The 12,107-nt window shown below is 35.8% G+C and overlaps 1 protein-coding gene across 5 annotated transcripts in view; it reads left to right on the forward strand.

Annotated features, from left to right (window-relative positions):
• The window catches only part of Rbms3 (RNA binding motif single stranded interacting protein 3), a 765,138-nt gene that overhangs the window by 213,872 nt on the left and 539,159 nt on the right, over nucleotides 1–12,107 (forward strand). For all 5 annotated transcript variants that reach the window (XM_090351790.1, XM_090351792.1, XM_090351794.1 and 2 more), the window contains exon 3: nucleotides 9,428–9,486. In XM_090351790.1, the coding sequence (XP_090207916.1) occupies nucleotides 9,428–9,486 (59 nt within the window). The remainder of the gene's footprint in view (nucleotides 1–9,427; nucleotides 9,487–12,107) is intronic.

Genomic DNA, 12,107 nt, shown 5'->3' on the forward strand with positions numbered 1-12,107 from the left:
TATAAGATGAAAACTTTGGCATATTACTTGTCCAAATTCATACAACTGTTAAGAAATTTTCATAAGATTTAAGTGCATGTCCTGTACTTAAAGTGGAGCCCTAAGTCCCAGCTCCCTTTACTGTCAATCTTTTCATACACAAAAATGCTGGGATAAAAGCCAGTCATCAAGTCAATATAGAGGCTGTAAAACCATTTCTGGTTTTGCAAAGGTGAGATTTTTCTTGGTCCCCTTAAAGGTAGATAAAGTAACAGCATTCTTTGGAAATTACACAACTGGTCATTCAACATCAATTGTTAAAATTCACTCCTAAAGAAATTTATTCTTGGGTCAGGAGCGTAGAGTGCTTGCCTAGCATGCACAAAGCCCTGCGTTTGATTCCTTGGTACCACATATACAGAAAAAACTGGAAGTGGTGCTGTGGCTCAGGTGGTAGAGCACTAGCCTTGAGAAAGCTCAGGGACAGTGCTTTAGACCCTGAGCTAAAGAGCCAGGACTGGTAAAAAAAATAATTCCTTAAACAAGTATACATTTATATATTTGTGCTTATCCTAATGCTGAAGAAGAGTTCTTCAAGAGTAGGGCATAAGTATGACTTTTGTTACATACCAAGCCTCAACAAATGAATGAATGAAGAAATGAGTGAATACAATACATGACACCACTTACATGGTGATTAAAGTGTAAAACGAGAGTTGGGTATACCTAGGCAAAGATTTCTCACTTTGCAAGTCAATATAAGTGTATATGCTATCAAACACATTGCTTTCTTACATCTGATATTTAACATACTGATTTCATTTTAATGCCCTCTTGGAGAAGGGTTCATTTTCCCTCCCAGGTAGAATTAAAAGGCAGGAAAGGGTCTAAAGCGAACAAAGTTTATTGGAAAGTGAAAAAAAAAAGCCTTGAGTAAAAGTAGTGAGACCCTCCAGCCATTTGGAGAAGGGGTCACAGAGGAGTCCAAGGGAGGCCTTTTGGAAGGTGACTCTTATAGTAAGGCTCCTCCCATATTTCCTTTCCTGGACTTTGTTCTCACTGATTGTTTGATGGCTCTTGAAGAATCTTGAAATTTGTGTAGCAAAATGAAATTTAAGTCACAATGGCAAAAATAGGGCATTTTTTCAGGTGACTTTGATGGGTAGGTTTGGGAGAGATGAGTGAAAACAATAGAAGGATGACATTGATCAAAATGCATTGTACTCATGCATGTTGAACTGAAATTCCTTTGTGTACTAAAGATAATAAAAATATATTAAAAAATTAAACAATGTAACATAAAAATTTTACATCTCTTACAGATAGCTTATATATGTAAACTACATATAATATAAACATTTTTCAATTGTTTAATATTTATATCAATAGAAATTGATACATATTGCACATATGTAATTTATATATTATAAGGTATAATTTTAAAATGAAATCCCCTCTGTAAAATTAATATAAGCTAATAAAAATAGTATGTGTATATATAAACATAATTTATAATATAGTTAAACATACATAGTAAATAGTGATTATATTCTATTTGAAATACAGAAAACAACACACAATGAGATTGTAGTTATATATAAATAAAGAAAAATAGCAAATAAATTACCATAGCTAATTCTAAACTTTTACTGTTAAGTATACCACTGAAATTATATCAAAAATATGCATTTTAAGTTATATATACATATACATGTGTGCTTGTATGTGTGTTTGTTTAAAATGTGGTTTGATACTACCTACTTTAAAATACTCAGCAACCATCTAACATGAAATTGAAATTCTATGGCTTCAAAGATGCTTTTAGCTTGCAAAACTCACTCTTCCTTAGATGGAGTGAATGAATCCTTTTAGTGCCCTAGCAGCATGTCTAACTAGAGATATTAGTTATTTCTTAAACAAGATTCAATCTAGTCACTTAATGACCATGCCTTAGATGCTGTAGAAAGAGGACTTCTAGTAACTGCATATATTGAAACAGACAAACACACATGTATCCATGTTTCTTGATGTCATATTTCTAAGAAAAAATATTATTTCCAGAAAGAAATAATAAATGTCAGCTCAAAAAAATATTCCTGGGAGCTGAAAGCATGGCCTAGGGGTAGAGTGTTGACCAGCCTGCACCAAGCCCTTGCGTTTAATTCCATATACACAGAAAACGCTAGAAGTAGCACTGTGACTCAAGTGGCAGAGTGCTAGCCTTGAGAAAGCTCAAGGATAGTGTCCAGGCCCTAAGTTCAAGCCCCAGAACTGGCAGATACACACACACACACACACACACACTCTCTCTCTCTCTCTCTCTCTCTCTCTCTCTCTCTCTATATATATATATATATATATATATATATATATATATATATATACACACATATATATATATTTCCCCCTGGAAAACAATTGTCTAATATTTATAGCTTAGTATCAACATATGCCCAACACCCCCCACACACAGTGTGTGTATGTATATATATATATGCATATGTGTATGGGTATATATATATGTGTGTGTGTGTATATATATATATATATATATATATATATATATGTCATTGGCCAATACCTTTATCTTGTGAAGTTTCTTGACAAAGTATCCAGAATGATGTGCTGAAGTTTCAAATGTAATGTTCCCTAGAGATTTGATCTGTGCTTGCTACATTGGAACCTAGTCTAATAGGGAGAAAACTCAGTCTAATGGACAGAACCAAGCAAGCCCTTGGGAGGTACATCAGAACCCCAGCTCCTTCCTATCTCTTGCCTGCCATGGGTTCAGCAGCCTCTTCCACCTCAAGTTCCCACCATGATGTTCTGCCTTGTCTCAGGCTTAAATGCAATGAGGTCAATTGACTTTCACCATGGGCTGGAACTTCTGAAGCTATTAACAAGATCAAGTCTTTCTTAAGTAGATTAGCTTAGAGTTTTGTTATTATTTTGTTTTGCTTGGGCCAGCAACACATAGTTGGCTGCTACTCAAAAATGAAATACTTAGCCAGGTGCGATGGCTCATGCCTGTAATCATAGCTACTCAAGAGGCTGAGAACTAAGGATCAGGGTTCAAAGCCAGCCCATGCATTAAAGACTGAGAGACTTATCTCCAATTTACTTCTAGAAAAGGGGAAGTGGATCTGTGGCTCAGCCTAGAGCTGAAGAATTCAGGAACAATGCCCAGGCGCAGCACCCAGGCCCAGAGTCCACGCCCCAAAAATGACAAAAAAAAATAGACAAAAGGAAAGAAATAAAGTCAGACAGTTACTACCTGTGCATTTATGGGGATATTTTTTAGTGATTGCTAAATATTCACAATCAATCAATAAATAAGTATATAAATTTAGTACATGACAACAGTACTGAATGGATTTTTCAACCATACGTATGGCTGGCTCATTTCTTCATTTGTGCCTTGTGTGTTTGTTCTTACTGTTGGTCTTATTACAGTGTCTAATCTGTTAACATAATTCTCATACTGTATGCATTGTTTTCATTGCAATGTTGACTTAAAAATTATATAGAAAGTTATTCAGAATGATTGTGTTGGTCATTTATACCTGTAATCCTAGCTAATCAGAAGACTGAAATCTGAGAATTACAATTTGAAGCCAGACCAAGCAAGAAAAAGCCCACAAGACTCTAATCCCCAATTAACATAAAATAACCAGAAGTAGAGTTATAGAACAAGTGGTAAAGTGCCAACAACATTGAGGGCAAAAGCTAAGGACATTAGCTTTTAAGGACCTGAGTTCAACCACATTACTAGCACAAAGAAAAGTGATTGACTTTAGATACAAAACTATTTAGATGGTCTGACAATAACTGTCAAACACACAAATAAGTAAAACCATATGTAAACAAGGTAACTAACCAACATAGCAAGTCTGTGGGATGAGATAAATTTTTGCATTTTTCTTTTTCTAAATTATGTCAAGAAATATATATTCCTTCTCGGTTAGGGAAAAAAATCACCTTACTACAGTGTTGAAGACTATTCAGCAATTTCCTATTTTACGGGCATGAAATGTAGCTTTTCATGATATTTAGTGTTTAGGAAAGTGGAACCAATTGTGCTCTCATGGCACATTAGACGAACATATACTCTTTTACTTTGGTTTTCCTATGGTTAAACTTAAGTGCAAAAATAGGCCATGTCTGAACAGAATACATTGTACCTCAGTGGTAGTCAGTCTTGTATGTATATTTATCTGTGACCAGAGCATCACAAACTCAGGGAACATCAACAGGGAAAATCATGGAACTCTGAAGCTTACTTAAAATGAATAATATGTGAACTGGACCTCAGGGTAGATGCCACCCACTTCATAAAACTTTTCTCATTACTGGAATTAATTTTACATCAGGGAGAACTTCGTGAATCGTTTTCCTAATTATTATCATTGATACATATCGCTAAACGTCCTTTTACACCATGAAATCCAGTATGGTGATAGGCAGTTTTCCCTCTTGTCTAAATGGAAGGTTTTTAGGGAATCTATATGTAGTTTAGTATGTTTCCTGGGAGAACCTCAGATAGGGAACATATGTAGGATGTATATAGGATTATAAGTATGAGACATCTACACCCAGCCCTACCATTCTGTGCTGAAGAGTTGAACCTGGGTCTTCATGCATGCTAGACAAGTGCTCTACCACTGGCCCTGACATGTTTGAATTTTAAGCAGTGTGCTTACTACAAGTCATTAATACAAGGAGAAGAAATACAATTTTCTTGACAATGTTTTATGTTATGAATGCAACAAAATATACTTCAAATTTCTTGTGAGCACAACAGATAATAATTCAAGGCTAAGGTTTTATTTTCAAAATTAAGGGTTTATTATTTTTATGGTACTAGCCCACAAATATTTGTCTACTTAATTTTTTGGAGCACCTATTTTCTTCTGTGTTTTATGTTAGTGGCTGAATGATACCAACAAGGAAAGGTAAGTCTCTCTCTCTCTCTCTCTCTCTCTCTCTCTCTCTCCTCTCCCTCTCTCCTCTCTCTCTCCTCTCTCTCTCCCGTCCTGGGGCTTGAACTCAGGGCCTGAGCACTATCCTCTACTACTTGACCCACAGCACCTCATCCAGCTGTGTGTTTGTGGTACCGAGGAATCGAACCCTGGTCTTTGTGCATGCTAGGAAAGTACTCTACCATTAGGCCAAACTCCCGACTGCATCATCTATATTCTCAGATGACTGTCAACATTCAGCCTGTAGTGTGTACTGAATGGGGTTGTGGGGAGTCCTGGGAATCCTGAGACAGAGGCAGCTCCCAAAGCAGGATAGAAGAGAGAGAGAGAGAAGTGAGAGAGAGAGAGAGAGAGAGAGAGAGAGAGAGAGAGAGAGAGAGAGAGAGAGAGAGAGAGAGAGAGAGAGAGAGGGAGGGAGGGAGGGAGGGAGGGAGGGAGGGAGGGAGGGAGGGAGGGAGGGAGGGAGAGATCTGTATCTGAAACCGAAAGGGTAACTGATATTAGGCAAAAGGAGTTATAAGTAGAGAGGCAGGAAATCAGGAAGAAAATTAGATGTTGATAGAATTACATTATAGTAAGAAAAATTCTAAGAATCTTCTAGTAATCAAATTTTGTAAGACTTATGGGTGTGCTGGGAATAGAAACACAAGAAAAAGAAACCAAGATTTGAACAGTGTCTCCCATGATCGTTGTTAGTACAAATAAGATGATAAGATGTAAAGCAGAATACAGGATTAAAGGACTATTAAAATAAAAAGCATATTGTAGGATTATTTTTCCCTGAGATGATATTGCGATTCAACTGAGCATATGACAATGAAGAGATTATTATTGTGAGAACAGTATTACCTATGGTGGACTCTTAAGGGACAATTAAATAAAAAAAATAAGGATAATTAATCAAGAACAGAGCATTGCCAGTTAGTGATTCGCTCATTGTCATCAGTTAAGAACTGCTGATCACTTCTGTCTGGAGAAGGAAACCCATAGTGAGAGCTCTATACTTCAACTATGTGTAGATGTTTTCCTTTACAAATATGCAAGGGCCATGGGGGTCTTCCCTTAAGTATTATGAGGTATGGTCTGTACTTAAAACAAAGATTCATAGTCGTCGGTGTTTCAATACAGTTGGAAAACAAGGCTTTGGATGGTGAGAGAACAGATACCATATTATGTGCAGACATTCAGACATTATGTGAGAACTTATGGTGGAAATTAATATAATAAAATGTGAATTATTGGGTGAAGCATCTGTAAGAAGACATTCTATTCTTCCTGGTGTGGAGGGAACAGATAAATTTTTGCTTTAGTCTAAGACACACACACGTATACATGTGTGCACGTGTGTGTGTTGAGTGAGTCCGTGTGTGTGTGTGTGTGTGTGTGTGTATTATGAATGGGCTTGAACTCACAGTCTGGGCATTGTCCTTTAGCTTTTTCACTGAAGTCTGGCGTTCTACTGTTTGAGTCCCAGCTCCAATTCTGGCTTTTTGCTGGTTAATTGGATGTAAGACTCTTACACACATTTCTGCCAGGCCTGCCTTTGATCCTCAATCCCCAGATTCTCTTAAATAACTAAGATAACAGACAGAAGCAATCTACACTGGGCTTACAAGCTTGTTTTTGAGCAAGATTGCTTAACACATACACTTATGTATATGTTAATTACAGAATTTCATTTATTTTATACATAATTTTAAATGTTTATTATATGTAATACAGTCTCTAAAGTCAGTAATTTTCACAGAAATAATCGGACTGCATCCATGATTTATAGTATGAGTTATTTTAAAATACATATTCTGGCCAATGAGCTTCCTGGTATAGTTCTACAACAAATGATCTTTTGAGGTGACACAGAACAGCTTTATGCAATGTACTTCTCTACTTTTAAAACAAAGACATCAATGTGTTGAAAAAAATATATAAGCCTAACTTTTCCACGTAGGTACTTTGTTTTATGTTTTTTTGTAATTATGGGGAAAGGATTTATTTTAAACTTAGACCTGATTTGATTTCTTCTGTTTTTTTTTTCTTCCATGTGAGCTTTGAAAGGAATGAAAATTACGTTCAGGAAACAACTTCTTTCTAGATTATTTGACTTCATCTGTTTTGCTTTTGCGACTTCTGAGTCTTTTAGATGAAGCGGCTGCATTCTTGTGCAATTTAATCACAGAAGTGTGTTTTTAAGTGTTATGAAACTCAGAAATATTTCACTGACAGCTCAAGACACTCAAGAAATATGCCTTTGACTTCATTGCCTTAAATAATTCTTTCAGGAGGAAACCTGTGTATCTACTAAAAAGCTTGCAGTAGTTGTTCTACTTATTAAATTTTTCATTAGTGTTATACTTCAAAGTTTGTATTTGTAAACCTCATATAATTTTATAAAACAGTTCATAATAAAGACTTGAAACATTCCCTCAGTTGGGCTTTTGAGTGATTTTATAACTCATTTTGATGGATGAATCTGAAAGAGAACAAAAGCAAAATGATTGGTGACAGAAATAAAAAGTGGCAGGCCTAAATGTGTCAGGTAATATGGAACCAGTTGCTGAGCTTCTTATTTCCATAGCAGCTTAGGTTCCTATTCAAATGATTCCTCTTCTCATGTTCCCACTAAAATGTTTATTTTTGTTGTTGTTCCAAATGCCTTGGGTACTTGCTCAACCCATGAAAAGAGCTAGGGAGAACCTCTGTATATCACCTTTATAACTGTTATAATAACAATATAAAAAAATTGTGTGTGGTGGTGGGGGGGATCCAGTTTTGTATTAGATTTGTGTTGGTTATAAGTGTTTTGAGTTCTTCTATTTTTTTGTTTTTCTAACATCTCACACACTAAATCAAGTGATACTTTTCTTGGAAAAAAATTTACAAAATTTCTTTTTCTTCTTTTCTGTTCTGTATCCATTTTAAATGTTGATTTGCTTGAATATACCAAAGTTAGTAAACTTATTATTGTGAACAGAAGGTTCAAATATGAGATGATTTTACTGATTGTTTGCCTAACACAAAGTCTTATGATGAAATGAAATCTGAAAAAGAGGTGTGGAGGTATTTATTTTGAGGGGATAAGGAAGGACTTGTGGGGTTTTGGTAGGAGTAAGCTTACTGGAAATAGTTGTTGAAATCCTTGCACACACACACACAAAAAAAAAAAACAATGTAAATTATACATGTAAAATGTATTTTAGAAAGTAACATTCACCTTCTTTTTTGTTGAAATTGTTGCTTTTCCTCTACTTCTATCTTTTTGTTGGGTAATTAGGGCTAAGAGTCTCAGAGGCTTTTCTGCCTGTGCTGGCATTGAACCATGACCCCTAGATTTTAACCCACAGAGTCACCAGTGCCTGGCATTAGTCTTTTCCCCCTCATAACAATTTTTAGTGATTTTATTTTTCTAACTTTATATTGCTTTTAGCAGCCACCCATCTCATCTACTTCAAGTCTTGTTTTTATTTTAGAGGCAGGAGAAAATAATTAGAAGAAAAACTCAACTTTGTGAGCACTTACTCCCTACCAGCCACTATCCTAAGCACTCCAGTAAATCTTCATAACAACCTATAGCATTATCTTCCTGTCTTTATGAATAATGATCTTGGTCATGAGTTAAGTAAATGTGTATGCCATTATGGATGATGAAATCATGCATAGAGTGCATATGACTCATCCAGGCAAACAGATGAGGTGTTTGTTATTCTTTTAACTTATGTACTTCACTACCTCTGAAGGTCTACGTTCTATGTTATGTGTTCTCAAACACATAAAGCTTGGTTGAACCCTACGGTTTCGGTGCATATGTTATTTTTATGGAAAAATCTCCTATGTCGTGGAGAGGATGGGTTGAAATGTTCAAGGTTTCAGCAAAGGCATTTTTCTACATGGAGAACAGGCTTCATGAAATGTGGCAGCAAGGCTCACACTTGTCTCCACAAATCCATAGGTTGATATTTACTTCTGTTCCAATCACATGACACAGCCTCATGGGATGATCTGTGAAGAAGCTACCCGGTGCTCATGTCAGGAAGTGTGTTCCTAATTCTAAAAGAAGCACCGATGGGCAAGCATCCAGGTGTAAAATGGTAGCTAACAGCGTGTTTTCTTCATGCTTAGTTTTATGTAAACTTACATATATTTAAGTATGTTAACAAATAGACACCACAAAAGCAGAAACATGTTGGGAGAGGTGGGTGAGTCAAGGAGAGAGGACAAAAGGAGAGAAGGACAGAATACAGTTGTTAGATTCAAAGCACTGAAGTGAAAATGGAACCGTGTAACTTGAGAGTGTTTGTGGGGTTGTGAAAGATTGGGAAGAACGATGAAAAGATACACTGTGCTCTTAACCTGACTTGTTTTGATACCCCTTTGTACAACTGTGTAAAGATGATAATAATAAAAGATGCATATTAAATGTCTCCCTTGGATTATAATAACATGGATTTTCTTTCTTTCTGTCTGTCTTTCAGGTATGGAAAAATTGTATCCACAAAGGCAATTCTTGACAAAAACACAAACCAATGCAAAGGTATGTGAGAGGGCTTCCAGACCCGAAGCTCTTGCCTATTCTATTCAATTCACACTTGCCTTCCTGGAAGAAGTGGGGTCCCAGCTGCACAATGATCACAATGTGTGGTATATGGCAAACCTCTTTAATAATGCCAATGCTTTGATGAGTTGTATTTCTGGTAACATTGCTCATTAATTTTTTTCATTAACAAACAAAATGAAAACCACAAATCAGAACAAGTATCAAATTGCTTTAGCAGAAACTAAATTACCTCCTAACAACTTTGTGTTGTCTGATGTGAATGATATTATCAGTGATGCAAATTGATTTCCTATATAAAAATGAGGATCACTGGGGAAAATATTCCCATGCAAAGCATGTTTTCATTTCTCAGTTCTTTGGAGCTCTGGTAACATTTGTCGAATAGAAATGAATTTACTGATGGTGCCATTATATCTAAGCATTGGCTATAAATATCTCACAGGATTTTAGGGTTGGTATTTTATTAAGGTCAGGCTTTTTTCTCCAGAAACATTTCTGAAGTTGTTTGACTATATCTGTGGCTAATATTTCTTCGTGTCTTGGAAGGATATACATTTTTTCAAAGGTTATATTGAATATGTGTGAATGTATATGGGCTCTCTTGCCTGGTAGAATTCTCACTGGAATGTTGGAATGCTTCTCATAATGTATTATTTGTCATTCCTAATCTATACTACTGAAATCAAGAGCATTTTTAAGCCTGGCACAGTTTTATATGGAAATACATATGGAAAAATGTGATTTGTATCAGAGTATGATGGTGGTAAAACCAACTTTTCTGCTGAGTCTAATCATTGTCTCTCTTTTTGCCAACTGTGTGACTAAAAGTGGTACTGGAAACTTCTCTGAAATTTTGGTTATAATAAAGCCTCATTTGTAGAGTGTTCCAATGATTAGCTAAGTTGTGTATGGAACGCTGACATCTGATGACTTCCATATAAAAAACTGGCAATATTTAGAAAAAGTAATTTTATTGAGACATATATTTATTAGTGATAATTACTATTCCTCAAATTTGTTCTGTGGTCTCTTTAAGTACAAAATACAACTGAGAAAAAAATGAGCGGATTTTATTTTTGCTTTTATGTTGGTGATTCTTTCTTGATGGCTTAGTAACTCATGACTGTTATTTTGTTTTGGTATAATAACTTCAAATATAGCAAGGAATGAGAGGAGTATGCTGTACATTTCTTTCTTAAATAAGACAGTTCTAGAGATCTTCTTTGCGACTATTGCTTGATTAAGAAAGGAAAGAGTGAATTTAGGTTTTTTTTTGTTGTTTGTTTGTTTTATTTCTTTTTGCACACACCTAACCCCTGTAAGAGGTGGACAGTAGTTAAGCCAATGCACTCCTGGAGTTAGCAGGCTCATCAAGAACTATTTCATTAAAACCTCTTTATTCAAGCTTATTCTTTCTTGGGTGGTGGCTACAACAGTTCTTATTCTGTGTAATATAGCAACATAAAACAGTTACCATCAGGCCAAAATGGCCAGAAATTGCTGAACAAAGCAAGCAATAGCAGCAGATGGGGAGTAATGAAAACCAGACCACAGTTCCTTCACATATTGAAACACAAGGACTGAATAAGAACTATTGTTACACGCTATGAAAATCTGCACCAGCCTGCTGTGTGCTTTATTTTGTTTTCCTTCCTGGATTTTGCCCCTGTATCCAGTGGATTTTCAAATTTAAAAATTCTGAGAGACAATTACACGAGTATAGCTGTTGAGAAAAAGTTATAAATCATCAATGAATTCAGTTATCTCTGCCTTTTCATTCATTTGAAGGTTGGCTTTCCTTTTGGCCATCCCTTATCTAGTTCCATTTTAGTTTCAGACAGATTATGTGTTTAAAGCAGAGGGAATAAATGAAGGATATTACATAAAAAGTTTCCATGCCTACCAGTCATAGGCGTACAAGAGAGTATAGTTTGCCAAACATACCAGCTCATTTCTAAGATTTTGTTGTTCATAAGGTGGCTGAATTCTATTTATGAAATCCTATGTTGCCTTTGACATTTCATTGGGTCCTTAGAAGCAAAGTTCAAGACAACGTTCTGAAGCCATCTGTGAAAAATAACATTCATTCCTTCTGAGATCACAAATTGTTGCTTCTTCTGAAGATGAACTAATGCTAACTACTACACTTACTTTATAGGAAAATATGGAGTGCTCCTAGATAGACTCAGAAAGTGTGCGTGACTTTGCTACTGTACTTAATTTATCTGGCAGTTCAGTCATGTGACATATTCCTTCAAAGGTATTAGGTTACTAAATATGAGGTCATACATTTGGATGAGTTTAGAATTAATAAATTTACCTTTCTTTTTTGTTTGTTTTCTTCTTCTTTTCTTTTCTTTCGCTAGTCTTAGGGCTTGAGCTCAGGGCCTGGGCACTGTCCTTGAACTTTCTCAAGGCTACCACTCCACCACTTGAGCCACAGCATCACTTCTGGCATTTTCTGTGTATGTGGCACCAAAGAATTGAACTCAGGGCTTTGTGCATGTTAGGCAATTACTCTACCAGTAGGCCTAACTCCTGGCCTTCAATTTGTTTTTCATTTTAGAGCTAATGTTTTGGCAAAAGGAGTTACACAG

The sequence above is a fragment of the Megascapheus bottae genome, chromosome 18 (genome assembly GCF_031878675.1).
Source record: "Megascapheus bottae isolate mThoBot1 chromosome 18, mThoBot2.hap1, whole genome shotgun sequence".
In the NCBI taxonomy this organism is placed as follows: domain Eukaryota; kingdom Metazoa; phylum Chordata; class Mammalia; order Rodentia; family Geomyidae; genus Megascapheus; species Megascapheus bottae.